At 47.8% G+C, this 27,758-nt stretch overlaps 2 protein-coding genes and 5 non-coding genes across 11 annotated transcripts; 1 reads left to right on the top strand and 6 right to left on the bottom strand.

The window, feature by feature from the left end:
* Positions 1-5,952: 5,952 nt before the first annotated feature.
* On the bottom strand, positions 5,953-6,025 carry TRNAV-AAC. The gene has a single exon. It is a non-coding gene; the product is annotated as a tRNA-Val (tRNA).
* A 3,261-nt stretch (positions 6,026-9,286) lies between these two features.
* TRNAK-CUU lies at positions 9,287-9,359 on the bottom strand. The gene has a single exon. It is a non-coding gene; the product is annotated as a tRNA-Lys (tRNA).
* A 391-nt stretch (positions 9,360-9,750) lies between these two features.
* Positions 9,751-9,823, bottom strand: TRNAV-CAC. The gene has a single exon. It is a non-coding gene; the product is annotated as a tRNA-Val (tRNA).
* A 728-nt stretch (positions 9,824-10,551) lies between these two features.
* TRIM41 (tripartite motif containing 41) lies at positions 10,552-21,567 on the top strand. 4 transcript variants are annotated; one of them, XM_036847022.1, is made up of 6 exons: positions 10,552-12,795; positions 16,549-16,644; positions 18,388-18,618; positions 19,172-19,194; positions 19,290-19,519; positions 19,947-21,567. In XM_036847022.1, exons 1-6 carry the CDS (start codon positions 11,986-11,988, stop codon positions 20,549-20,551), a joined length of 1,995 nt encoding a protein of 664 aa, XP_036702917.1. In that variant the 5' UTR covers positions 10,552-11,985; the 3' UTR covers positions 20,552-21,567. The 4 variants fall into 4 exon arrangements, with proteins under 4 accessions (XP_036702917.1, XP_036702918.1, XP_036702916.1 ...); XM_036847023.1 differs by having other exon boundaries at positions 18,355-18,618; positions 19,392-19,519; XM_036847021.1 differs by having other exon boundaries at positions 18,355-18,618.
* Positions 21,568-22,403: 836 nt separating this feature from the next.
* Positions 22,404-27,476, bottom strand: RACK1 (receptor for activated C kinase 1). 2 transcript variants are annotated; one of them, XM_036847052.1, is made up of 9 exons: positions 27,459-27,476; positions 27,022-27,222; positions 25,836-26,007; positions 24,801-24,948; positions 24,457-24,552; positions 23,932-24,042; positions 23,355-23,495; positions 22,875-22,985; positions 22,404-22,514 (listed from the first exon to the last, which is right to left on the bottom strand). In XM_036847052.1, the coding sequence occupies exons 2-9, from the start codon at positions 27,128-27,130 to the stop codon at positions 22,449-22,451; spliced, it is 954 nt and encodes a 317-aa protein (XP_036702947.1). In that variant the 5' UTR covers positions 27,131-27,222; positions 27,459-27,476; the 3' UTR covers positions 22,404-22,448. The 2 variants fall into 2 exon arrangements, 1 of the variants encoding a protein (XP_036702947.1); XR_005019298.1 differs by lacking the exon at positions 27,459-27,476 and having other exon boundaries at positions 22,408-22,514; positions 24,801-25,436; positions 25,789-26,007.
* LOC118893704 lies at positions 25,113-25,191 on the bottom strand. Its single transcript, XR_005019554.1, has one exon. It is a non-coding gene; the product is annotated as a small nucleolar RNA SNORD96 family (small nucleolar RNA).
* On the bottom strand, positions 26,691-26,758 carry LOC118893713. Its single transcript, XR_005019562.1, has one exon. It is a non-coding gene; the product is annotated as a small nucleolar RNA SNORD95 (small nucleolar RNA).
* Positions 27,477-27,758: the final 282 nt, after the last annotated feature.

Raw genomic sequence — 27,758 nt, 5'->3', positions numbered from 1 at the left:
TACCCAGTGAACATTAACTCCCTAACTATCTTTCTCTCAGCCCCTGGCAACCACCATTCTACTCTCTGTCTCTATGAATTTGACTACTCTAGGGACCTCATATAAGATGAATCATACAATATTTGTCCTTTTGTGATTGGCTTATTTCACTTAGCATAATGTCTTCAGGGTTCTTCCATGTTGTAGCATGTGTCCGAATTCCTTCCTTTTAAGGCTACATAATATTCCATTGTATGTATGTACCACATTTTGTTTATCCATTTATCTCTCGATAGACACTTGGGTCCCTTCCATCTTTTGGCGATTGTGGATAATGCTGCTATGAACATGGGTGTACTACTAGTACACATGTTCGAGTTCCTGCTTTCACCTCTTTTGGGTATATATCTAGAAGTGGATTTGCTGATATATGGTATTTCTCTGTTTAATTTTTTGTGGAATTGCCATACCATTTTCCACAGAGGCTGCACCACAAAATGAGTTTTTAAAACATCTTTTGAGTAGGTAATAAACTGTACTGTTCAAAAATTGAACCATCTATAAAAATATTCAGTGAAAAGAATCTAACTTCCATCCTCCCTTCTTAGGTAACAAGTTTTGGATCTATGTACATATTCTTCCAGAGTTTTTTAATGCAAATATATTTTTGTTTTCCCCTATTTTACACAAAAATATAATTACAGCTCTGTTATATTTTGATGATCTTTCCATCTCAAGACGTAGAAATTTTCCTCAGTCTTTTTTTGCAGCTGCATAATATTCCACTGTAGATGAATCCTAGTTTAACAGATCACCTACTGATGGATATTCATAGTTTCCAATCTCTTGCTATTACAATCAATGCTGCAGTTAATAAGCATGTAGTGTTGTCATTTTGTGCTTTTGAACTTATATCTGTAAGGCAAATTCCCAAGAAGTATGATTCCTGGGTCAAGGTATATATGAAGTTGTAATGTAAAATAGACAAATCACCAGGCTATGGGTCCTACAGGGTGATCTTACCTCCCACCAGTCATGAATGAGATTGACTGTTTCTTCACTGCCTTGGTGGCATCGGGATGCTTTAACAACAAACCTAACATGTGACTGTCCCTACCCCCTTAAAATTAACAGGGTCCCTCACTGTCTGTCCTATAGGATAATAACCATTGCAGGGCCAACGGGGAGAGGGACCTTCCTTTTGCCTCTCACAGGCACATACTTGGACAAAAGATTTTTGAAGATCACATTGTCACTCTAATTTATGGTTTCTAATCTAATTCTACAGGACAACATTATTTTTTTCTCTTTTCAGTCCTGTTTCTGTGGGAGGCCATCATGTTTTCTTCACTTGCAAAGCCATGACATCATTGGAAAGGCCTGCTCAGTTATTTTTTACTCGGCAAATTTTCTCCTTGGACAAGAAGACTCCAACCAGATATAAGACATTAAATTTGTATGTGATGTTATAAAGGCCTTGGTGTCATATGGGGGATATATAAATTATTAGATCATGCATGTAGTTTGTGAAGTGGTCTAAAACAATGATTATATATAAATTATGTGTAAATTATTAATCAACCACCCACACGAATATTCTTATTTAAAAACCTCATTTGAAACAGATGATTATTTCCAGGTTTAATATATTCATGGCTATATTCTAATTAGTCTAAAAATACTCCAGTATCATCTTTTTCTTTAACAGCCACTGGTTTCCCTTTACTAAACTTGAGAAAATCATTCTTCTATGGTCTGTGTAGCATCAGGAGAGAAGGTTCAATCACTATCAAATGCTCACCCGTTATTTCATTGCTGTTTATGTCATATCACATTGGTTTAAGGGTGCAAGTCCCCCCAGGAAAAAGGCAGGTCTCAGTCACATGCTGGTGTCATGGGGAATGTGAACTGTGGGTAAGGAGGAAGACAAAATGTCAACCAGAGCAAGCTAATTCTGGAGGACTGCCTGCAAAAGGAAGAGTGGCCAAAAAGATGACCCAGAACGACCTGCTCCTCTAGTCTGTGTCAGGACCAACTGAACTAAAATCACTGGCTATTTTGGGAAACCCTCTCTGCTATCATTTGAGATGTTTAGTGTCTTAAGGGCAAGGCGGAGGCTTTTGAATAGGGAAAAGTATGTATTCTTTTCAATACATACTTCTTTTGTGATTAATATTCAATGTATTACAGTTGCAAATGTTAAAGTCTAGTTTTCCTCAAGGTTTTAAATTTAATTTACAAATATCGTTGTTCTTCTTATAAAGCTAGAAATTTTTGAAACAACTGGAACAATCCCTTTCACTGGTTCTTTCATGAATTAAGGTTACCAAAAGACATCTTCCTGAACATCTAAGCCACTGGTGATATTCTCTTAGACATTTTAAATGACAATTACAGAATTTATCTGAACCTTCAATTTGTGGTGAGGTGAGGGAGGCACTGGGGAGGCACTGATTAGGTCACAGCTGGAATCTAGAGCTGGTGTTTATTGTTTATTTGAAATTTTCTGAATGAACCTATGTGTTAATTCATTTGTCCTTAAAAACTCCACATTGTGTTGAAAACTTTACTGTATTCTTCATTTGCCTGGGAGTCCTCAAAGACATAAGATCCCGTGTCCTCCACTAATTTTTCTATCCACCTGCAAACAAAACCAGCAAATGGTGTGGAGGCAGTCATCCGAATGCAGAGCCAAGGAGGTATAGGTGTGGCTCCTTAGCCTCCAAGCCCCTGGTCTTCCGTCCTTGAACCCACCAAGTTTACTCCTACTTCAGGGCCTTTGAACTCTCTGCTCCCTCTCCCGAAGGCCTCTTCCCCGAGATATTTGGAAGGCTGGCTCTTTCTTATCTTCCTGACTCAGCTCTTTGTCACCTCTTCTGATGCATCTTTTCTGGCATATCTCTCTAATGCTGTGCTCTGCCTGACACTCTATCAGATCACCCTCATTAATTTTCTCACAGTCCTTATCGCTCTCTGAGATTATTTTTCTATCTGTTTATTTGTTTGTTATTTTAATTGCCCATCAGAAGGTAAACATCAGGAGGGCAGGGACCTGGTCTGTCTTTTTCACTGCAATGTAAATGAATGAGTGAATGAAGTTTCCTTTGAATAGTGGCACACCACAGGTTGGTTGCAACGGTGCAAAGGAGTCAATGATGCCCAGCATCTAGAACAGTTTCTAGTCCACGGTAAGGACCCAATTCATGAGATTTGTAGCTATTAACATTATTTCCTAACCTTGAAGTTTTACACATAAAAGAACCAGAGGGAAAGGGAGATTATCAATAGAGTGACTATAGAAGGCTATTCCATGAGATCTATGAGGATTATGAAGAAAAGAGCCAGTGGGATGGGAAGTGGTAGATGTAGAGATAAAACAGAAATGGTGGAAGAGAGAAAAGTGTTGAAGCTGAGTGATGAGTACTTGGGGTTTCCTAATACCATTCTGTCTACTTTAAATTTTCTAATAAAAGTTTAAAAAATGAAAGCAAAAAGGAATACAATTACTTCTGAGTGAGAGATTTAGGTAAATAATTTTGTAGAGTAATGATGTTGAGGTTTATTTGAAAAAAAAAAAAAGTAAAGATCTAGCAAAGCTACAATTAAATAGAGCTCTCAGTGTAAGCTTACATCCTTTAAAGGATTTCCCTAGGGTACCTCAGAAGTGGGGGAGCCAGGGACTTTTGGCCCCATGCACTGTCCTGACACCCAGATTTGGCTCTTTTCTTTTACTCTTCACTGAAAATCAATCAATCAATCAATCAATCAGTCAAGCTCACTGAACATTCTCCTGCATCCATCCAGGAAAAATTATAGATAGGCCCGAAGTGTGAGTTTCTACCAGGAAACAAGGATGCTCTCAAATTGCCAGGGCAATGCTGAAAGGACCAAGGGGGCCAATTTAAAGGGGCTTCCCCTGACAAGCAGCTACAATTTAAGCAACAAAAAGAGAATAATTTTAGCATTAATTGAAACAAGATGAATCTAGGAAAGCTGTCAAGTCCTACTGACGAGTTAGCATTAAATGTAACCCAAAAGAAATATGACTCACGTGAGACAGCTTTCTGTGGAGCTTATTGCTCAGTCCAGCTGGTTCTTTGGTGTTAATTGTGTTGCATTGAATTTGTTTACTGTCTCCCCAAGGAAGTCAGATGACAACTCTTATGTTAGCTGAGGCACAGACCAAAATCCACCTGGAGAAGAGTGACAGGACTGAGTGACGGTCCTGGCCTCCCAGAGTCCTGGGTCGGCTTGGAGGGGGTGCAAGAGAACCTCTGGCAGTCCAGAGCCTCAGATGCAGGGACTGTACTGACTCATCTCAAATTAGTCTGAAAAACATGAGGAAAAAAAAAGAAATTGGGTCAGCAGGGGAAAGCCTGGGAGAATTCTTCCAAGTGGGGTCCAAAATTCTTCACTCTTCTAGGGCTCTAAGTTGCATGACAGGGCCCTGTCATTCTTGGTTGGGTTTACATCTGTAAACCCAGGTAAGGCATACAAATAAGTATAAAAGAGCAATGATAAAGAGATGGGCCCGATACTGATTCTGTGTGTGTGTAAGTTATGTGAATGCAGGTGGCCTAACAAGTTTTGCCATCACTGGGCTATTTTTGGTTATGCTCTGTCTGCATTTAAGATGTGTGAAACTTTAGGGAATTCCCTGGAGGTCCAATGGTTAGGACTCGGCGCTTTCACTGCCAGGGCCAGGATTCGATCCCTAGTCTGGGAAATGAGATCTCGCAAGCTGCGAGGTGAAGCCAAAAAAGAAAAAAAAAAAAAAAAAAAAAAAAGCGTGAAACTTGAAAGAGAATTTGATTTACCACTTTGATGTTTTCTCTACTTGACTTTCAAGTTTGACAGAAGTCCTGGGAAAGAAGTTGCTTCTCTCACGTGTAAGTTGGTGCACCGTCAGGTGTATGCAAGTGTGAACCTCATTTTCCAGGCTGCACTGCAAAAGTCCACACCGTGTGTTTCTCTACTGACATCTCTCCGGCCGGGAACTCTGTTTGGGGGACTCCAAGCACCGCTGGTCTGCTTCTGTGAAGTCTTCGCTGCCTTTTTCCCTTGATCTCTGGAGCCCGTTTCTCAACACACCTGTCACTTGGCACAGGCCCGAAACAGATGCGCAGGAAGTGAGGATCGGTGAAGAAGGCGGCTGACCGAGACACCTCTGGAGAGACTGATGGTTCTTTTTACAACTGTTCTGCACTGCCGCTGAGGACAGGTTGATGAGGAGGCGCGGGATGGGAGTGAAACCAGTCAGGGTAGAAAAACTCAGACTCGCTCACGGTGGTGTCTGTAAGGTGGAGGTTGTCGCTATAGCCAGCAGCGCCGAGCGGGAGCCAGGCACCAGCAGAGCACTGGCAGAACCAGGTGCTTTTCCGGCTGTGCTAACTTGAACTTCTCTCGGTGCCCTGTTTCTTCCCCTATTCTCCGTCCTTCAGCACCGTCTACTATTTCCTCTACCCCACATTTGCTCACCTTATGTGACGTGTCTGTGCCTCAGTGGCCTCACCTACAGTAGAGGGAGACACCTACAACAAGACCAGACACAGTCAACATGCTGTGATAGATGGTGTGGTTATTACTACTATCTTTCCTGTGAACAATTCCCCGGCCTGACTTCCACTCTACGTTTCCAACGCACTCCTTCTTGCACTTTTTTTAATATTTCATTTGTCGTTGAGTGGCATTCCCGCCTTTTGCTGCCTCTAAATCTTCTAGGATTTTAAGTTCTGTGAAGTCTGGCTCTAATGACATAGACCACCTGCTTCTGCACTACAGACCTAGAGATCTGGAACATATTAGCTTGAAGGGAACTGGTAATAGACTGGAAAAGACAGGAGTATGGATAAAACTGTAAAAGTTATGCGTACTTTTATGCACATGCATTCCGGCAACAAATGACAGAAGTAGGCAAGTTAACTGGAAGAAACTGTTTTTAAGCAGGGGAAAAAAAGTGAGATGAAACACCACTGTTTCCGCCCGGTTTCGAACCGGGGACCTTTCGCGTGTTAGGCGAACGTGATAACCACTACACTACGGAAACACGCTGTAGCGTTTCTTTCCATACCTTTTATAGGACTTATGATCATGTCAATGTCCAGGACCCTCTCCATCCCCCCCCACCCCGCCCCGCCCCGCCCACCCGCTGGCTCAGAGCCCCCGGAACCATTCTGCCCCGGAATACCGGTCCCTTGGTGGGCTCGGGTAACAGTGTTTGTCAAACTGTGGAGCGCGATCCGTTAGTGGGTAGTGAAATCAATCAAGTGTAGCAATTAAAAAAAAAAAGTGTGAATGAAAGCAGCGGCCCTCGTGGGAGGGAAGGTAACATGTGGCTTGAGGCTGGATAACCCTCTGCATTATCTCTCTGTCTTCTAGGGAGACAGCTGCCGGGTTTAAATTTTCAGATAATTTGTGCTCTATTGACAGTTAGATCTAAAGGGTTCAAATACATTCAAAATATATGAGATTTGAATATATTTTCGTCAAAATGTAAGTTAGATACGAACAAGCAACAATGAAATTAATTTCACATATGCTTTCAAAATAATTATATATTTCTTAGAAATTATACAAAATTATTAAGAATAAAGGGGAGATTGAAATTAGTGAATATCAAATTTTAAGTCGATGTTATTTAAATAAAGCTGAAAAAAATTTATTAAATTTTGAAAACGTAGTGAAATCTTTTAAGTATTTTATAAAAATAAAACTCATTCAATGTCCAGAATTGGGATGAGGTTTAACATACGCTATATGTAGATCTACATGTATGCAAATTTAAGAGTAGTATCGATGGTATAATATTGAAAAATGTTTTTCTGTTGCCGATGCTTGTTCCCAAAGACCTAGGTAACCAGGAATTGGAACAGAGGCTGAGTCCTGCTGAGTAGGGATCCTTAAAGTGTCTGTGACACGGAAGGCCCTCTCCCCAGAGCACAGGGCAGGAGGCCCTCTTGTCCAAGTCTAGTTCAAGGTTACCAATGGGCCTGCAAGTGGCCCAATCCATGGACGCTTTACCATTTTCCCTTCCTAGACTATAATTTGACTCTACCCACTTGTCGTCCCCTTTTGCACATCTCGACTCCTTTGGCTTCAATAGAAGCTTCGCTGCTGGCTTTCCTCCTATTTCGACTCCTTCTTGTACCTGAGGCCATCTCCCTGAGGGTCAGATCCCAGCTCACAGCTTGACCCACACTCTATCCCTGCAACTGAGACTCCAGCTAAGACTGCTCTCCCCTGTCTTGCACATGTCCCTTTAGACGTCTCCCAACTTGCTCAAGACTGAACTCATTACTCCTCTCTCCCCCACCACTTCCAATCTTCAGTATCCGATCTCGGTTGTTAAATCATCTAAAGCAGAAATCCAGGAGACCCCTCTCTTGCCCTGAGTACAAACCATACATCCAGCTCCTTCACCGCTTCTCCGGTTGGCTGCTGCCTTGCCCCTGGCGCCAGCCGCCTCCTGTCTGGACCGTGACTGTGTCCTTCCAGCCCCTCTCCCTGACGCGGTCTCAGTCCCCTCACACCTCCTGCTCATCATTCCTGAAAGAATCCAAGACGTAAATTGGTGCGAGTCCTTCTGCCTCTGCAGCTTTTACTACCGCTCGAGAAAAAGACCAAAGATCCTACCATGCGTTTGCCTAACGTCTGAACCTATGAACGCCAAGAGCAACGTGGGTCACTTACTATCACAGGGATTCTAAACCAGACCTGGCCCGAGGGGCGGCAGTGGAAGGGGTGGTGAGGAGAGAACAGCAGGAATTGTAGCAAAAATCTCGGGCGGGCGTGCCCTGGGCTTGTTGGGAGACAGGGAAGAGAAGCTTGTCCACTTAGGCTTTCTCTCTCTCTTTTTTTTTTTAAACATCTTTATGGGAGTATAATTGCTTTACAATGGTGTGTTAGTTTCTGCTTTATAACAAAGTGAATCAGCTATACATATACATATATCCCCATATCTCCTTCCTCTTGCATCTCCCTCCCAACCTCCCTAACCCACCCCTGTAGATGGACACAAAGCACCGAGCTGATCTCCCTGTGCTATGCGGCTGCTTCCTACTAGCTATTTTACATTTGGTAGTGTATATATGTCCATGCCACTCTCTCACTTTGTTCCAGCTTACCCTTCCTCCTCCCCGTGTCCTCATGTCCATTCTCTACGTCTGCATCTTTATTCCTGTTGCGCACTTCGGCTTTCTCTTAATGAAAAAGCCAGAATCTTTTAGGAATGTTTTCCAGTCCCACTAAGGGTGGTAAAAAATAACCCTGAAACCACTTTGCAAACGAATCCACAAGCATTTGTGCAAGACGAAATGCCAAAGTTCGAACTCTTCTAACACCGTCTTGTTTAGACCCAAACGTTCCAAGAAAAGACCATAATAACACTAACTCCCCAGGGACGCGTGAGGTAGGCCTGTACTAGCAACTCTGCCTATTTTACCAACTCTGCCCAATTCCTGTCCACACTGCTCTCAGAGGGTGTCATGCTAAATCCTCCCTAACGCTCCCTTTTGATACACTTCTGAGACTGAAGGTGGTACTATCCTTCGCTTAGCAAGTTTAATAAACCAGCTTTATATAATCGACAGACTTCTCTCGTGGTCTGGTATGTATGTGGGGAGACTTCTACAGACGGAAAATAGAAAATGGGCTGAATTTGCAGGACTAAGGAACAATAAATGGAAAAGAATGAATTCAAGTGAAGTTAAGGAAGAATTTCGTGACAAGACCGGTAAACTGAAGATGTTCATGTTAGGGTGTTCCAAGAAAGGACATTTTAACGTTCCTTTGTGTGTGTGGGGAATGTGGAGGCTGGGATGTGTGGGGCAACATTTCACAAAAGATCGACTCAATATTGAGCATAAAGAGAGTATACTGAACATGAGGGTCTCGGACATCGAAACAGGGCGGCGGCGGTGAGAGCACAGAATACTAACCTCTAAATCACCTGGTAAGGTGGTCGCTAATCAGGGGGCCCTGGGGTCCTACCGCAGCTTCCAGGGGCCACTCAGTGCCCTCCCTCCCAGGGCAGCTTGCCCGGCACACGCGGGCGGGTCGTCTCGTAAACAGAGGGCGCCTAATACATGTTGAGCGCTGATAGGCGGATTTCAGTAAGCGGAATGTGGTCTGAGGAACAGGCCCCTAGGAATTTGTCCGCCGGCAGTCACCCTTCACTCTCCCTTTTAGGGAAGCGATAGGCCTTACAGCTGGGTGCACTCCATCTCGAGTGCGGGTCTTGTTCTGGAGAATACCTTGCTGCCCTTGCATCAAAAGCTCTTTTATTATCCTAATTTCCAAAACGACATAGCGCCCAACGTGGGGCTCGAACCCACGACCCTGAGATTAAGAGTCTCATGCTCTACCGACTGAGCTAGCCGGGCGACTACATGAAGGTACTTTTTCTGTCCCAAGGGACCAAGATCCACAAGTAAGGATGCAGACACACTGCTAAGCAACCGCAGAAGTATTATGGAGCGCCAACTGTGCGCCTGGCTCTGCCCTAATGACTAGGGCCGAGGGGTCCGAAGTCTACGCCCCCTCGACACGGAAGAGGTGGCCGTGCAGGCTTCCAGGGGGAAGAGCAAAGAGATTAGCTGAGGTAACGAGACCCGAACTTACGTTGGAGCACTTATGGAGAATATAGACCGCTACGGTACCGCCTCACGGCCAGTCTCCGAGAAACAGAAATAGAGATAAACACACACACTTGTCCTTCATGTGACAGCCTTCATTCTCCGGGATGCGGGAGAGACGGTGACTAGGACCAAAAGTTGTTTCCGCCCGGTTTCGAACCGGGGACCTTTCGCGTGTGAGGCGAACGTGATAACCACTACACTACGGAAACACCCACAGCGAGAGTGTGACTGAATACACCCTGAAATCTACACGTGGCCGGAACTGGCGGGGTTGAGAAACGCCACAAATCCAGAGGAACAAGGGGCTCCCATCAGGGGCCGGCTGAACCGTGTTCAGGTCTTGTGGCCCCATTTCTCTGCCACAGTAGCGCTCGCAGCTCCCGGCACGGCCTAGTACAGTTCACACACGAGGATTCGTGGTTTTGGCGCGTTCGGACCACCACTTTAGAAAGCACGTCCATTTGGAGCTTCCCCAAGAGGCGGGAAGGGCCTCGAGATCAGGGTCAATTCTGCGTGCCCAGCCCTGGCATCGCGCAGCGTCCGACACTCGCTGGGGATTCTGTACACGGATATAGGTCCTGTAACTTTCCCCGCAGTTTTTTTTTTTTTTTAATTTTTAATTAAGCGAGATATATATATTTTTAAAGCATCAAGTATTATTTCTATTGCACAAATAATCTATTTGGCAGAGTTGCTCTGAGTACCACAGCAGTATCTTTACTGATACCGTTCTACATGCCCCCTAGGATTCTCTCAAGTAAAATCAATTCCGAAAACCCAGTCTGAGTCCCTGCTCTTAGACTGCGACTCCACGAAGACAGACCTCGAGGTATTCTGGGCGTGGAGCACGCGTGGTGCACAGCTCAGAAAGTGTTAAATGAATCGACAGCACTTGGGGGAAAAAAAAACACTTTTTTTTTTTCTTTAAGGCAATACATTGACATGGTTCAAAATTCAAAAGACACACAACGACACTTACGGAAAAGTGTCCTTCCTATCCTGGATCCTCAGACTTCCCAGAGAAACTAGTATTCTTCCAGAGATAGACGACGACGATGATAATAATGGGTAGCTAAACCTTGTATCTCACTTACCATGTGCTAAGCAACATTCTAATAGCTTTGCATTACATTAATTTCACTAAACCCTCTGAGGTAGGAACAACTGCCCTTACTTTATGAGTAAACACAAGACTATAAAGCTATTACATACATTTAACATCCTATTCCCCCCCCCCATTTTTTACAGATATACTCTACACACTATTCAGCACCTTGCTTTTTTCACTTCAGAATACTGTACATTTTGAAGAGGATTCCCTTTTTATATCTAAAGCGTTCCACTGTGTGAATGTGCATGTCATGATTTGCAACCGTTCCTTTACTGATGGCAGTTAGGAAAGTTCATCTAAACGATGCGATAGTGACCAACGGCAGTTTCTAAAATGGGTGTGGAAATGCTAACTACAGAGGGGAGGAGGAGGGGGAGGGTCTCCGGTCCCACCTCCACCGCACTTCTACAGGCCCCGCCCCCTAGTCTCGGAGGGACGCTCAGAGCCCTCAAACAACAAAGTCCTTCGCCTAGAAGGGCCGGAAGTACTTCAGGGCGCTCACCAACCGCCGCCCCTCCGCTTCCGGAATCGGCGGTGCGGAGTCCCTGCTGCAGTTCTCCGTGTCCGGTCGGTAGGATGGCGCCGGGCCGATACGGTCATAGCACCGAGAGCAGACGGGCGCCAAGCCCTTCCACCGTCCCCCGAAGTTTATCCCCAGTGGCGGGCGATGGGGGAGGCCGGGCTTTCTGTTTCGTCTGCGTTCCCTGCTCCCTCGCATCACAGAGGCTTGCGCCTCCGTCTTTCTAGGTCTCCCGCCCTGTTCCCGAGTGCCTGTTAGAGCGTCTTCTCACCGTTTCCTGTCACCAGGGGCCCGGGGCGGGTAAGGGTCGGGAGAGGGGTAGAAAGGGATGTAGCGTGAGCGCGGATGGAACTCGCGAGCTTGGGTGGCTCGCAGCACCGGAAGTGTTGGGGGGACGGAAATGAGGGGGCGGAGCCAGGAAGTGAGGAGGGGCGGGGGTTTATGAGGAGGCCAAGGTAGCTTTGGGGTAGATTTGCACTCAGGGCCACCTGAGGGACTTGGCGGTAGCGCTCAGCTGTGTCCCCTCCCGTCTCAGGGACACGGTTGTCGTCTGGGAGTAGGGAACTCTGTGCGGAGGGGTGGGTTGTCGGGAGGACATTTCTCTCGCTGCGCTTGAGGCAAGGTGTGGAGAGGCAGGGCTGGGGGTGGGGCTGGGTCGTCAGGGCGTCTGAGAGTGAAGACCCCCCCCGCCCCCCACCCCCCCCCCAACGCCCGTTTACACTGGCTGACTGGACACTAAGATGGCTGCCGTTGCCATGGCACCCAACCCTGTGCAGACCCTTCAGGAGGAGGCGGTGTGCGCCATCTGCCTCGATTACTTCACGGACCCTGTGTCCATCGGCTGCGGGCACAACTTCTGCCGAGTGTGTGTAACCCAACTGTGGGGAGGGGAGGATGAAGAGGACAGGGATGAGTTAGACCGGGAGGAAGAGGAGGAGGACGGAGAGGAGGAGGAAGTGGACGCTGTGGGGGCCAGTGGGGGGTGGGACACCCCAATGCGGGATGAAGACTATGAGGGCGACATGGAGGAGGAAGTTGAGGAGGAAGAGGAGGGTGTGTTCTGGACCAGTGGCATGGGCGGGTCCAACTGGGAAAACATGGACTACGTGTGGGAGGAGGAGGACGAGGAGGAAGACCTGGACTACTACTTGGGGAACGTGGAGGGGGACCTGAGGGGGGAGGATGAGGAGGATGATGAGGAAGTGCTGGAGGAGGACGAGGAAGAGGAGCTAGATCCCATCACCCCACTGCCCCCGCCTCCAGCCCCTCGGAGGTGCTTCACCTGCCCCCAGTGCCGCAAGAGCTTTCCCAGGCGGAGCTTCCGCCCCAACCTGCAGCTGGCCAACATGGTCCAGGTGATTCGGCAGATGCACCCAACCCCTGGTCGAGGGAGCCGTGGGAACGAGCAGGGCATTTGTCCCAAACACCAAGAAGCCCTGAAGCTCTTTTGCGAGGTGGATGAAGAAGCCATCTGTGTGGTGTGCCGAGAATCCAGGAGCCACAAACAGCACAGCGTGGTGCCATTGGAGGAGGTGGTGCAGGAGTACAAGGTGAGAGAAGTAGAAGATGGGAGTTTAGTGGGGGTGGAGAAGAAGTAAGAGGAGCTGGGAAAAGGAAACATGTCTTCCCCCCCCCCCCCACTCGAAGAACCTCATGTACTGTTGAGCTGATTCTCCTTACCTAAGCACTTACTGGCACCAGGATGGGTCAGAGTGAGAAGGATCCTGGACACAGACAAAGTAGACACAGTGAAGGAGACCAGGGAAGACTGGCTTCCTCAGAGGAGATCTGGCAAAATTGGTGATGCCATAGCTCTGGGCTTTGTCTTCTGGGGAAAAGCCACTGCTCTTTTACACTCCCACTGTCCCTAAGTAATAGGAATGCAAGTGACAAGCCCCTAGGGCTTTACTACCAGTCTCATTTAACTCTGGGTGACTCTTAAATGTATCCTTGACTAAAACCCCTAGAAATGGAAAGAACTTGGGGCTCAAATAAGAAGGGGCTTTGAGGAGCAGGAATGTAGTATTGACTACTCGTATCACACCCATATGCTGCTCACTTGCTTTCTCAGGGGTTCCCCCCCCACTCCAAGATACAGCTTGGTTCTCTCCTTGCATCTGCATCATTCTGGTGTAGTGGCCAGGGCTTCTTACCTTTCCTGGGAATTCAGAAAAAAGGGAGAGGTTTTTAAGTCAGAAGACCTGGCTTTTAGTCTCTGAATGTCTTTGAACTTTAATTTCTTAGTATGTACCCCAGCACTGTACTAAGCACTTTTCATGGACTGTCTCATTTAAAACTCAGAACAACCCTGTGAGTTTGATATGGTTTGTATTTCTGTTTTACAGATTGGGAAACAGAGAGATTTAAGTAATATACACAGGGCCACACAGCTACTAGTGACTGATGGACTTGGTTATGACCACCCCCCGTCCTGGCCTATACTGTTAACAGCATCACCGCCGTTTGGATGTCTGTTGTTTGTTTGACTTTTCTGACATGTGACTTTTCTTCTTGGAGTCTGATTCTAGTTTAATTAATATCTTGCCTCCTACTTCTGATCCTGGTTCTTTGGACACAGATAAAGGAGATTTGTGTGTGAGAGAGACAACCAGTAGAAATGACATTATTTAGCAAAGGCCCAGATGGGTTTGTAGCAGTGGAACCAGGAGGAGAGGGTAGCTTCTTCTATGTAGTCTGCACAGAGCTTTGTGTTTTATGACTTGTGTTTTCACACCTTCCCCTGATTCCTACAGTAACGTTATTTAGGTATTATTATCATTACCCCAGTTTTAGAGTGAGCTGTCTAGAGCTTCTCAGCTGTGAGTGATACATACAGCTAACACAGACCTACACCCCTCATGACAAGTAACTATTCCTTGCACACAGTGATTGTCAAACGTGGCTGATTGTCCCAATTATTAGTGGAGGATTTCAGAAGTACAGTGCGCCCTACCGTTAGAGATTCTGAATCAGTGACAGGGAGAATATCTTTAGAAAGCCCAAGCTAGTATGGGAATCACTGAACTGGTAATACCGCCTGCCTTTTAGGCCCTACATTATTAGGGGAGATTGTGAGCTCCTTCTGTCCTTCCATTTTATATCCCCTCAGTTTCTAGTTAATTGTACTCGTCACACAATGTGCAGTCACTTTGTTAACTGGATCCCAGGGCGGAATATCCATGGGCATTCCACCCCTTCTCCACCTTCCCCTTGCAGAACTCTTCTGAAGAGCTTCTGAAACTGGATTTTAATTTGTGTTAGCCATAGCTGTTGAATGCCAGGCCAGTAGAGCTGTGCAATTTGGAGAGGCCACATAGACACAAATAATCTGATCAGCAAATGCAAATACATAAGTTTTATTATATCAAACTAATTTGAGTGACTCCCTTTCTAACTTACAGGATATTTTACAGGCAGGTAGTTTCTTTTCAGATATGTACACTAACTAGCATTAGCTTGGCACAGTGTTGTTTTGTAGAGATATTTCCTTATTGAATAGGTAATAATGCACAAATGATGTATAAATAAAGCTTCAAAAAAGTTAAACGTTCTTGAAACTTTCTCTTAAATGGCACTCTATTTGGATTTGTGTGTATGAATTTTTTGTCAACAATTTAGGAGAAATATTAAATGAGAAGTTTATGCATCATGAATTCTGACTTAATAGAGTTGAAATTATTGTGGAGAAAAGTAGACAGTAATAGCAAAAGGCAAAATTTTGTGTAGTTTATGTTATTTTTATGTTATGGATTGATTGTAATTTTATTATGATTTTTTTCTTCGACCAGTTAACCTGTGCAACAACTACCTTTTGTGCTCTGGGACACTCACCTCTTTAGATCAAGGGTCATTATCAGGCTGTCGTTGGCAGCTTAGGCTTGGGTAGGGAATTCTAGATAACATTTAGTACTGATCTTTTGCTCCATGCCAGACACTGTGCTAAGCATAGTGTCTGTGAGGTAGATTCTGTTATTCCCAGTTCCCTTTTTGAGATGAGGAAACCGGAAGCATGCCTTGCCCCGGGCTGCATTCAGGTTCAGATCAGAGTCTAGGCTTGAGCTCTTCTATGCTGTATTACCCCTCAAGGAAAAAGGAGGGAGAAAGGCAGAAGAAGTAGATGGCATAAAAAAGGAAAGAGCACAAAAGTCGGGCTTACCTCATCCATTCCAGTCTAACAGCCCTTTAAAGCAAAAGATTCTGCTACAGATGATGAGAACACAGAGCTCAAGAGCATACTTGCTGAGAGAGTTAAAACTTTAGGAGGAGAGGGTATTTGTTTTCCATTTAGCAAGTAACTGAGTAGGAGAGAAAGCCAGTGGACAGAGAGAAGCATAGAAATTACAGTAAGTAAAGCAGGGTTCCTGCTGCCATGAGCCTGTGTGTCCTGGGGACAGCACACTTGTAAATGATTGCAGTGCAGGGGAGTACTGTAAAGGTGTATTCATGTTCCTTGGGATCACAGAGGAAGTTGGGGACCATCAGGGGCATGGTCAGGTAGCTGGGTTTTAAAGGAAGAATGCCTTGGGCTAAGTGTAGAAGGGCAGTCCCAGGCAGAGGGAACAGCATGGATAAAGGTATGGAATTATGCTCAGGAAAAGACAAGTTTTATGTGACTAAAACTAAGAGTCTATGTTGAGGGGGTGTAGGAGGGGAGGTGTAGGAGGGGAGGCTAGAAATGAAGGAGCAATGAGAGCCTCATATTTTGCAAGTCATGGAGAACCGTTGAAAGATTTTTAGCACAGGCGTAAAATCATCAGAAAAGTATTTAGAGATGAAAATTACGAGGAAGATTGCTTATGAGGGAGAAGGGACTATAGGTAGGAACATTCATATGGAAGGACTTTGTGTGGTGAGGGGCTCAAGCCAGGTTTACTCCAACTCTGAGTGTGGGGCTATGTAGTCATCAGGATCCTACCTTTGTTTTTAATTTTAATTTTAATTTTTTTACTTTTTGGCTGCGCTGCATGGTATGTGGGATCTTAGTTCCCTGACCAGGGATTGAACCCTCGCTCCCTGCAGTGGAAGTGTGGAGTCTTAACTGCTGGACCGCCTGGGAAGTCCCAGGATCCTACTTTCAGAGCACACCCAGGGCTTTGTACATGAGAGCAGGTGGAGGGTTGGAGGCCTTTGTCATCATCTGAAGAGAAGAAAGGGGAGGAAGGGAGTGTGCTGCTCCTTTGATACCTGTGATGGTGATCAGGCTTTGAGCCCCAACCCAAAATGGGAGAATGGGGTATGTGGGCTCTGAGAGCAGGTGCCTCTCGCATCCCAGGCCTCTAATCTTCCTTTCCTCGTTTCCTTAGGCCAAACTGCAGGGGCATGTGGAACCACTGAGGAAGCACTTGGAGGCTGTGCAGAAGATGAAGGCCAAGGAGGAGAGGCGGGTGACAGAGTTGAAGGTGAGTGAATGTCCCTGACAGGGCTCTGTGGTCAGAGCAGGGAAGATGGGCTCTCACAAGGGGTGACTAGATCCGCTGAAGAGGGGCAGCCGAGGCCTGTGAGAGAGGTAGACACCTTCCCAGGGTTGTGAGGAGAGAGGGGCCTTGGTGGATCAAGAGGCATGTTTGTTCCTAGGTTCCAAAATGGAGTGGAACAGGTTTAGCTGGAAGAGGGTTGGTGCCTGGCCCAAGGCTGCAGAGCAGGTTTACCACCCGACACCTAACCCAAGAGCTGCTGCCCCATACTGCTGTGCCCACCACACAGGGCAGAAGAGGGCAAGGCAAAATTCAGATACCAGCTATCAGAGAAGCTCCAGGTTCCAGGATAGATGGCAAATGGTGGGCAAAGCAGCCCTGAGCATGAGGGGAGGAATGTTAGCACTGCAGAGACCTAATATCTTCTAGTCCGGTGTTTCTCAGCCTTTTTTTTTTATTATTGCTCACCCCTCCCTAAGGAGTATTTTTAGATATTTTCCCCCTAATTCCCACCCCTTACCTCTGCCTCTTTTTGTAAGGCCGGGAGGCACTGGAATGGCCCGGCACTGAGCTTTGGAGACCAAGCCAGGGCATCCTTTCTGTCTGTCCTCTTCCCCCATCCCTCCAATGCCTGCCACCCTGACAGGGTGGCTGAGCCTTGCCACTTCCCAGGGCCCGTGCTCATTCATTGCCACCTACACATTAGGGACTCTGTTGCTGGCAATTGCTAGGCACTGAGTGGTGAAATCTGAGTCTGGGAGTTGGGGAGTTATCTTGCTTCTAGCCAGCTGCCCAAGTTGAGACTTTTGGGCTCCTGGAGTGCAGAGGTGTCAGGATCTGAGTTTCACTGGGACAGAGAGTAAAACTGACTATTTCCTTCACCCACTTGGCCAGCCAGGACTTTTCCTCCCCACTCTGGCCTGTTACTCTTTTTCCTAAGAATGTCTCCAGCTTATATCTGGGCGAAAAGTGTGCCCATCATCTGGGATTGTCCACCTCAGGCAGAAGGGGTGGGAATGGGCAGAGGTTTTCTCTCATTACATATCGAAGTTACCTACATAATAATATCCTTGATTTTGCCTCTTGGCCCATAAAGTGTAAAATATTATCTGACCCTTTACAGAAAAAGTTTGCTGACTCCTGATCTAGAAGGATTGGGTGACTTTCCCAAGGTCATTAGTGGTATAGCCAGGACCCTAATTTCATATCTTGATTCCTGAATTTTTTATTCATTTCAAAAACTTCTTACCAGCACCTACTCTGTGGTCGGCACTTTGCCAGGGTCCGAGGACACTGTGGCAACAGCGCTTACAGAGAAGTGGGTGAAGACAATGTTAAAAGATACTCCACTGTAAATACAACGTTTCAAATTGAGATATATGCCATGAGGAGATACAATGATATTTATGAGGGTGGTCCTGATTTAGATCTGGAAGAGAGATACTTCTCTTAGGAACGTTTAAGCTTAGACCTGAAGAACGAGTCAAGTTAGGTAGCCAGGGTGGAGATAAGTGTTGCAGGCAGTGGTTGGTGAGTCTGGGACCAGTGTGCCAGGAGCATGGAAGTGGTGCCTGCTAAAGCCAGGAGATGGGAAAGGGGACAGGGTCCTTTTTCCATTCAGAATGTAGGGGTCCTTTGCCTTGGATTGAGGGGCAACAGTTGCACAATTGGAGGTTTATGTTTCTGTGTGTTGAGGTGGTATCCACCATCCCCTTTGCATCATCCCAGAGCCAGATGAAGTCAGAGCTGGCAGCTGTGGCCTCAGAATTTGGGCGGCTGACACGGTTTCTGGCCGAAGAGCAGGCAGGGCTAGAGCGGCGCCTCCGAGAGATGCACGAAGCTCAGCTGGGGCGCGCGGGAGCAGCGGCCAGCCACCTCTCTGAGCAGGCTGCCCAGCTGAGCCGCCTGCTGGCTGAGGCCCAGGAGCGGAGCCAGCAGGGGGGCCTGCGGCTGCTCCAGGTGAGCAATGGCCCCTTCCCTGTCCACCCTCCAGAACCCTGTGTCTGCTCTGTCAGGCGGTGCTTACCAAACACCTGTCCAGAGCTGCCTCTCCTCTCATTGGGAGGAACCCACAATGATTTAACCTGAAGACCAAAAGGTTTTTGAGGCTGCAGAGTAGTTGATGCCAAATGTGGTGTGTGTGTTGATTATACGCAATGAAAAGAACGAAGATTCAGTTCGTAGAAGGAGGGTTTTAACGAGTTGAGGAAAGAATTTTTGACAGCGACATCCTGAAAAACATGACCAAGTCGTATTGTGAAAATTCTTTTACTGGGGTTGAAAATTCTATTGGGCTCACAGCAGGATGAGTTAAATTAGGCATACGGAGGCATAGGGGTGGTTGAGATGGATGCATGTTTATTGAGGGCCTTGTGTCCTTTTTCTCACTCCCTTGTTCAAGTTCAGTTCTTTCTCTGGCTGGAATCAGATGGGGAGAAGGGAGCCATCCCTGTGCAGCTGACTCTCTCTTTGTCTCTTTCTCCCTCTCCCCCTTTTTGTTTGTTATTCCCAGGACATCAAGGAGACTTTCAATAGGTGTGTTCCCACCCTTTATCCTTTGTGACCCAGTGGCATCTGGTTCCCCATCCCTGCCTCTCTTGGATATCCTGCTCCTCTCCTTCCTTCCCCAGGACCCGAGTTTCTGCCTCCTGGACCCTCTCCTTCCCCTCAGCTTCTGCTCTTCCCTCTGGGAATACCATGGTCCCACCCCCTGCCCGGTCCCCTTCCTCCAGGTGTGAAGAGGTACAGCTGCAGCCCCCGGAGGTCTGGTCCCCTGACCCGTGTCAACCCCATAGCCATGACTTCCTGACAGATGCCATCGTGAGGAAAATGAGCCGGATGTTCTGTCAGGCTGCCCGAGGTAGGGAGGTCATGTGTTTGACCTTCCTTTGCCTTTTTCTTCACATACCTGAGATTGGGTTCTGAGGGAAGTTGGGCCCTGGGGGAATAGTGGGTGCTGAGATGGAGCAGGATACAGGCAGGCCAAATGGTGGGGGGCTTCAAGCCACGAGTAGCTTTTGTCCTAGCTCAGGTAGGTGTTGGGGAATAAGAGCTGGGGCCAGAGGGAAAACCTGTCTGGTGTCCTGAAAACAGAGTGGGGAAATAAGGGGAGCCCCTAGGAACTTAAGCCTGGACTCTAGGTTGGGGTGGGGAGCTGAGGACAGCTGGATGGTGGGGAGGGAGAGAGGTGAAGGGAAGGGCAGCAAGAAAAGGCCAAACCTTGGAGTTGGCTGCTAATGGGGAACAGTCGTTCCAGCCTTGGCGTATTTGTCCTCCCTCCTCCCAAGTGGACCTGACGCTGGACCCTGACACGGCTCACCCGGCCCTGATGCTGTCCCCTGACCGCCGGGGGGTCCGCCTGGCAGAGCGGCGGCAGGAGGTTGCTGACCATTCCAAGCGCTTCTCTGCAGACTGCTGCGTGCTGGGGGCCCAGGGCTTCCGCTCTGGCCGGCACTACTGGGAGGTAGAGGTGGGCGGGCGGCGGGGCTGGGCAGTGGGTGCTGCCCGTGAATCAACCCATCATAAGGAGAAGGTGGGCTCTGGGGGGTCCTCTGTGGGCAGCGGTGATGCCAGCTCCTCCTCTCGCCATCACCACCGCCGCCGCCGGCTCCACCTGCCCCAGCAGCCCCTGCTCCAGCGGGAAGTGTGGTGTGTGGGCACCAATGGCAAACGCTACCAGGCACAGAGCTCAACGGAGCAGACACTGCTGAGCCCAAGTGAGAAACCAAGGCGCTTTGGTGTGTACCTGGACTATGAGGCCGGGCGCCTGGGCTTCTACAATGCAGAGACTCTGGCTCATGTGCACACCTTTTCGGCTGCCTTCCTGGGCGAGCGTGTCTTCCCTTTCTTCCGGGTGCTCTCCAAGGGTACCCGTATCAAGCTCTGCCCTTGATCAACCTGCCACCCGCAGGGGCCCCTCTGGTTAGCACTGGGGGGGCGGGTGGTGGTGGAAAGCAGCCCATAAGTTTGGGAGCTCAAAGGCTCCTCTGTTAACTTCGTTGCTTCGTGCTCCTCCTTGACCCCAGGCCCCTGCTTCTCCCTCTAGGAGCCTAATGAACTCCCCTAGCCTCCAGCTCAGTCTTCTCACCTACTCTGTCTGTCCAGCAGGTCTGCATGGGTTCCTGATGAGAACAGCTGCCTGGTCTTCCCTCCCTCCCTCTGCCCAGGGATCTGAGTTTTTGAGTAGGGGATGAGGGGAGATTGTAATCTCATTATAAACTTCCCTTTCCCCATCCCTGTTCAACTTTCATGTCAGTTCTGAGACTGGAGGATTTGGGCAAGACTCATGACAGCCCTCATTCCAATTCCATTTTCTGATGCAAATTTTAGCTAAGGGATTTGGAATCTTTTTTGGGGGAGGCAGGCTGGGAAAAGGGTAGACCTGGATAATAAACAGTCTACTCTCTGGGGGAAGTAGGAAGGATTCTAATTTTCCTTCCATCCCCAATTTCTACCTCCATGGACTGGCCAGAATTTAGCTTCAGTGAGAGATCTGGAATAGTCGACATGATCGAAACTACGTAAATCACATCACCCAATAAATTATTCCTCCCCCACTTCCTTTTTTCCAGCACTTAATCTAGGAGCAAAGCTCCTCCCCTCCCCAAACCCTCAGGTCTTTTCACTGACAGGCTCCTTTCCCTTTTGTTCAGTGGAGTTCCTTTTGTCAGGTTTCCAGCCTCTCTTCTTGTGCTTAGGTCCCTCCGTTTGGTGAGCCCTGGAGGGGAGCCTGGGGACAGGGATTTGAATCCCTGGGAGGAGAGCCTTGGGCAGAATCTATTTTTCTAGTAACCCTTTGCCTTCTGTCACTTATCAGCTTTTGTCCTCTGCTTTGATGGCTGAGGTCAATTTATGCTCCTGGGGGAAAGGGAAGATGGGTTGTGTTGCGGAAATAAAAAGTTTATTTGCTGCTTTTGTGGAGTCCACTCCTTTAGAAAAGTATAAAGTAAGGAGATGCCACCTAATGGAGGACAGATTAATTGTACCTTCCCTATCAGGCGTGATTCTGTTTCAACAGTCTGAGGTATAAATCTTACCCCCCTCCATTTGAATGCCCTGCCTAGCCTGTTACTGGCAGGCCCCTCAGAATACCTACTTGAAGATCATTTGCCACTTCTTTTCTACCACTGCTATGAGACTTTATACCATACCATGGCCCTCAAGCCCAAGACTCAGGCACACTACATCTCCAAAGTCCTTTTATATGTCATTATATCTAGTTGAAGTCCCACTAAATTGAAGTCAAAGAAAAGACTCATTGCCATTATGAGTTGGAGGATATATGTAAGAGACCTCAATATGCTGCACATTTGTCATTTAGCTGCCACTTGAGGAAAAGCCATCTCTGTGATTGTATTAACACCTCCAGACCATCCCACAGTATTTTAAATCTTCAATTATGGAAGGAGTGAAAAGGAGTCATTACGCAGCAGCTCTTCTGGTGAGTTGCCTTGCCTTAAAGCAGGGGTCCCCAACCTCTGGTGAGTGGCGGGCAAGTAAGGAAGCTTTGGTCTGCTGCTCCCCATTGCTCACATTACCGCCCAAATCACCAACCTCTCCCCAAACCCTGGTCCGTGGAAAAAGTGTCTTCCATGAAGCAAGTCCCTGCTGTCAAAAAGGTTGGGGAGCGCTGCCTTACAGGATTAAAACAAGAAAAGCGAAACCTTTTTAACCAGAGCCCCAATCTGATGCAGACTGCACAAACCTGATGAGTTTCAGGAAGTTTTCAGAGAAGACACTCACTATAAAAGAAAACCAGTTTTTTTAATTTTTAAAGCTCTCCCATGTTTTTAGCGGGTGCCAATGGTCACCTGCCACACTCGCACCAGGTTGTCTGTGTAGCCAGCAAACAGAGTCTGCAAGGGAGAAATGACAGGTTAAGTCAGAGCCATGGAATTCTACAGTCCTGCTAGTGCAACAAAGATGGCCCTTCTTTTTAATCACCCACTATTCACGGGTGATTATGTATTCCTAGAGGAAGCAACAGCTGGCAGTAAGCACTCACAGGTTTGTAAAATGGCCAGGTTAATCAAGGTCTTAATTGAAGACAGGTAACCACTGCCCCACGGACCACAATCTTCCTACTGACGCTGTGTCAGTAAAATGACAATAAGCAATCATTTTACTTATGTCAAAGACACTGGTTTTGTAAATGGCTGACGAGCAGAAAGTGAGAAAGGTTAAAAGCTGAATCACCTGAGGACAGACCCACTTACCTGGCCATCAGCAGACCAGGCCAGAGAGGTACACTGAGGCGGCTCTGCCTTGCTGCTGGTACTGATAACTTCTTGCTTCAATTCATCTACAATGATTTTGCCCTCCAAGTCCTGGGGAAGGGGTAAAACCAGGGTGAGGACACTCAACACTTCAGTGCCACTCTCAAAAGCCTCTTTCATCTGTAATTCAGTAATTCTCAAAAGAGAATGATTTTTTTGCCCCCTTGGGGACAGTTGCTGAGGCTGAGTAAATTGCTACACTTGGTCATCCTTCTTTTTTAGTAGGCAAAGATCTCCCACCGCTGCAAATCCCAATCCCAAGAAGCTTTACTCATTCTTCTCAGGTATCCACTGGCAGTGTGATGGTTCAGTTGTTCAGGAAGTTCAAATCCCACCAGTGAGCCAGATGACACATTGGGAAATAACATTGCCGGGGCTTGCAGAGCCAGGTATCTGGCCTCAACTGCAGCCCACACTCACCCAGATCTTGATGCTAGGGCCCGTAGCAGCACAGAGCCAGTAGCGGTTGGGACTGAAGCACAGGGCATTGATGATGTCCCCACCATCTAGCGTGTAAAGGTGCTTGCCTTCATTGAGGTCCCACAACATGGCCTGGCCATCCTGGGTGGACAAGGAACGAGTCAGGGCAATGTGACTTCTTCCGGATGTTAATCCCACCCACCTTGTCTCAAGATTCTGCCTTAATTCTTAACTGCTTATCACAGTACCCTGACCTCCCAAAAGCCAATTTCTCAAGTATCAACATTTATCTCTGTATGCTTTTCCTTTAATACATGACACCTCACTAACCCTATCAAGAGTCTCTGACAACTTCAAAATGCATCACTATAAGCTCCCAAAACACAGGATCCTAATCTCATCAGCAGCTTTAAGAAACCAGCTTCACAGAAAACGATCTCTTTTAAAGGGTATACCATATCTACGTCATTTTCAGAATGTTCTTCAGAAACATTTACTCTTAAATTGCTATTGCATTATCTTAGGTATTCTAAGTCACTGTCCCCCACTGAGTAGGAGACTCCAGGCCTCTGAATACCTTGCCTCCAGAAGCACAGAGGGATCCATCTGGAGAGACGGTCACAGTGTTCAGGTAGCCTGTGTGGCCAATGTGATTGGTCTTCAGCTTACAGTTTGCCAAGTTCCATACCTGAAATTGTGGGTCATAGGTGAAGAACCTGGCCTGGGGATCCATCAGGGTCAAGAGGGCTTAGCTCAAATAAAAGGCATGGCACTGTGCTTAAAAGTATTCCTAGATAGGACAGCCAATTTCCAGTCTATCAGTAACAAAAAAAAAGGTCAAAGACTCTGTCTTGGCCACGTAAGGACAATGAGGATTGAAACTGGGAAAAAAAAAAAAAGCTTTCTGTGTTGCCATCTTACAAGGGACTCTGGGTTCCCAATTAGCTACTTCAGACCAAATGTCAAAATTTAATGGCCTGTAATGAGAAAATATCAAGAAGGAAATGGTCAGTTGAGGAACAAAGCTTCAGAGTGACCAACTGGGAGGCAGTGGGAACACATTCTGGTTGGTAAAGGCCTTACACCCTGGGTCCAAGCTCACCTTGACCAGCTTGTCCCAGCCACAGGAGACAATAATGGGATTGCTGCTGTTGGGCGAGAAGCGGACGCAAGACACCCACTCTGAGTGGCTCTCATCCTGCAAAGGATGGAAAGGAAACGAGAAACTGTCTTGTCCCATGAAACTCTAGACCCCCACCCCTCCCCTCAGTTACATGGGATGTATGTTGACAGTCTTGTATTCATACCTTCAGAACCCAAACCTTTAAGATTGACAGAACCCCTTTAGGTTCCAGATGAGGCTTGAAATCACCGTATAAAGGCACCATGAAGAAGGGTGGGAGAAAAGTGTTCAACATGTGCTCCCTACACGTGCCTTCACTTTACCTGGACAGTATATTTGCATACACCCAGAGTATTCCATAGCTTGATGGTTTTATCTCGGGAGCCAGAGACAATCTGTCGGTTGTCAGAAGAGAAGGCCACACTCAGCACATCCTTGGTATGGCCTACAAATCGGCGCGTGGTAGTGCCCCTGAGAGGAAGGACGTGGTTACCCTCTAGACCGACTTTGCAAACATTCTTACACAGTTAGACTGTTTCCCTGGCCTGGTTCCTCTCCCAGTGGAGTGGCATCACTCACACAACCCTGGACATGGCTTTGATAACAGCAGGCCCTTGGCCGAGAATATGCCAGAGAATCCCTTCAGAATTGCAGGACATGTCCTCACTCCCATGTGGGGATTGGCTGACAATGTCACCTCTCATCACCAGGATCCTCCGTTATGCCTGACCATCCAAAGACTGAGCTACCAGCACACAACACGGTCAAACTTTGCCTACTCCCAAGTGCAATATCTGATAAAACTGCTCAACCAGACCACTCCTCAGCAATTCTGTATAACATTAAAAACAAGGAGGGTGGCCAAGCAACCACAACCATCTTCTCCAGGTATTCTCTGCCTTATAGTTCCCACAATGAACCCAATCACCCCTGGGAAACCACTTCCAGATATTATCTACCTCATTTCTTTTCTTTTTTTTTTCTTTTTTTTTAAATGTTTTGGTTTTTTTTTTTTAATTTATTTATTTATTTATTTATTTATGGCTGTGTTGGGTCTTCGTTTCTGTGCGAGGGCTTTCTCTAGTTGCGGCAAGTGGGGGCCACTCTTCATCGCAGTGCGCGGGCCTCTCACTATCGCAGCCTCTCTTGTTGCGGAGCACAGGCTCCAGACACGCAGGCTCAGCAATTGTGGCTCACGGGCCTAGTCGCTCCGGGGCATATGGGATCTTCCCAGACCAGGGCTCGAACCCGTGTCCCCTGCATTGGCAGGCAGATTCTCAACCACTGCGCCACCAGGGAAGCCCTATCTACCTCATTTCTACCCAGCTTTCCCCCAGTGCCCCAGAGCAGCTACTTGCGTTGTGAGATCCCAGAGGCGAAGGGTTCCATCCCAGGAGCCTGAGAGGGCAAACTGGCCATCTGAGGAGATGACCACGTCACTAACAAAGTGGGAGTGACCCCGAAGAGCACGCTGTGGGATACCGTAGTTGGTCTCATCTCTGGTCAGCTTCCACATGATGATGGTCTTGTCTAAGGGCAGGTAAAACAGAAAAGAAAACCCAGTGAGAAACCCCACAGCCCACCCTCTAACCTACTGGATAATGCCTCAAGGTGACTGGTGGGCTCACAAGATAAATTAAGGGCATTTAGGGGGTAGGTGAACTACAGGCTGTGAGTGCAGTTACTAGCCAAATCCAAGTGACTCTATTCAAGAGCCAAGTAGAGCTAAGTGGTACCCTGAGAATTTAACTCAGGTGTGTGAAACTTTACCAGGTTATGGATGCCCCTTTTGGAGATTCAGACCAATACAACATCTATTTTAAGTATTTTCTGAGGTCTAATGCATGAACACAGCAGCCTGGGTGTGGGAAGACTAGCTGTGGGCCTCCAGAGACTACTGCTGAGGGCTGCAAGAAGTGCTGGAATTAGGAGTCGCTTTAGGCGCTACAGGACTGCATGCTTTCCCTGCAACGTGTTCCACTCAACAAGCTTTCCTAGTAAGTGCCAGACAAGATCCTAGCCTTAGATGATCCATTTTTAAATAGCGTGGGCGCAAACGCAAGGCACAATAAGTCTCCAAACGCAACCAGGTACACAGTGAATAAGAAAAACCCAGAGCAGAATGGGCAGACGCGGGTTAGCCGTTGAGAATGGTGTCACGAGGTTCTCCGTGGAGTCCCCCCCCACTTCCCACCGAGTAGACGGCCAGGCGGCAGCTCAGAAACAGCCTCTGGGTTTCAGCATGGGCACTCAGATGGCATGTTGGGATCATCACCGCGCCGCCCGACCCGTAGGCTCCTGGGCACACAGCCACACACGCGGGTTAGTGGGCCAGAGATTTAAAAAAAGCCCCCAAACCGTGCAACCCTCCCGGCAGCCATCCGTGTTTCGGAGTCTGCAAAGTGGGGACGCCTCACGGGTTTGGCCGTGCTGACACCTAGGCACGGGTCAACTCACACCCCACCTCGCGGCCCACGGGCCCAGTCATGCGACGCGCGCAACGCCCCCTACCCCTCAATCCTCTACCTGGCACCTCAGCCGTACCTCGAGAGGCGGACAGTATCATGTCCGGGAACTGGGGAGTGGTAGCGATCTGGGTCACCCAGCCGTTGTGGCCCTTGAGGGTGCCACGAAGGGTCATCTGTTCAGTCATGACGGCGGCGGGTGCGGGTGTCGCCGCAGCGACAAGGATGGAACTGGATGGCTCGGAGAGACGACCCCCACACACACGTTCCCGCCGCGGCCCTGCGGAGAAAAAGAGCGAGCAGCTCCGAGCCGGAACCGGAAATATCCGCCCTCTCGAGCAAAATGGCGCCCTCCTATAATTCACTTCTGCTCAGGATGGTGGCGCCGTGTAGTGCGCGGTGGGATGTAAAATAATAAAACCTCATGGTCTCCTCCGCCGCGCAACATAATTTGGCAACACCTTACAAATACATTCCGAAACCAACACGCCCGAATAATTAAAAAAGGCTCCTCACGGTTGGGGCACGAGGTCTAACAAGCGGAAGAAAGTGCACGCCCCACTCCCGGAAGGATCGCCTAGCGTCTTCACTGTCCCTACGTGGCTCAGCGTGAACCCCGCCCTTTCCGCTTGGTGGCTTGGAGGGCAACGGAGAGGGAGCGTAATTTCGTGGGCGCAACTGTGAGTAACGGTGGGCAATGTGAAAAATACGGTATTAAATTTTAAAAATAAACTGTGCTCAGGTGAACTATTAAACCCTAACAGATTTCCTTGCGCGCGGGGAGGGGGGCAACTCGTCCCTCAAGAGATTGATGCT

The sequence above is a fragment of the Balaenoptera musculus genome, chromosome 3, assembly GCF_009873245.2.
Source record: "Balaenoptera musculus isolate JJ_BM4_2016_0621 chromosome 3, mBalMus1.pri.v3, whole genome shotgun sequence".
In the NCBI taxonomy this organism is placed as follows: Eukaryota; Metazoa; Chordata; class Mammalia; order Artiodactyla; family Balaenopteridae; genus Balaenoptera; species Balaenoptera musculus.
The sequence above is the reverse complement of the archived record's forward strand: the minus strand, read 5'-3'. Positions and strand labels throughout refer to the sequence as shown.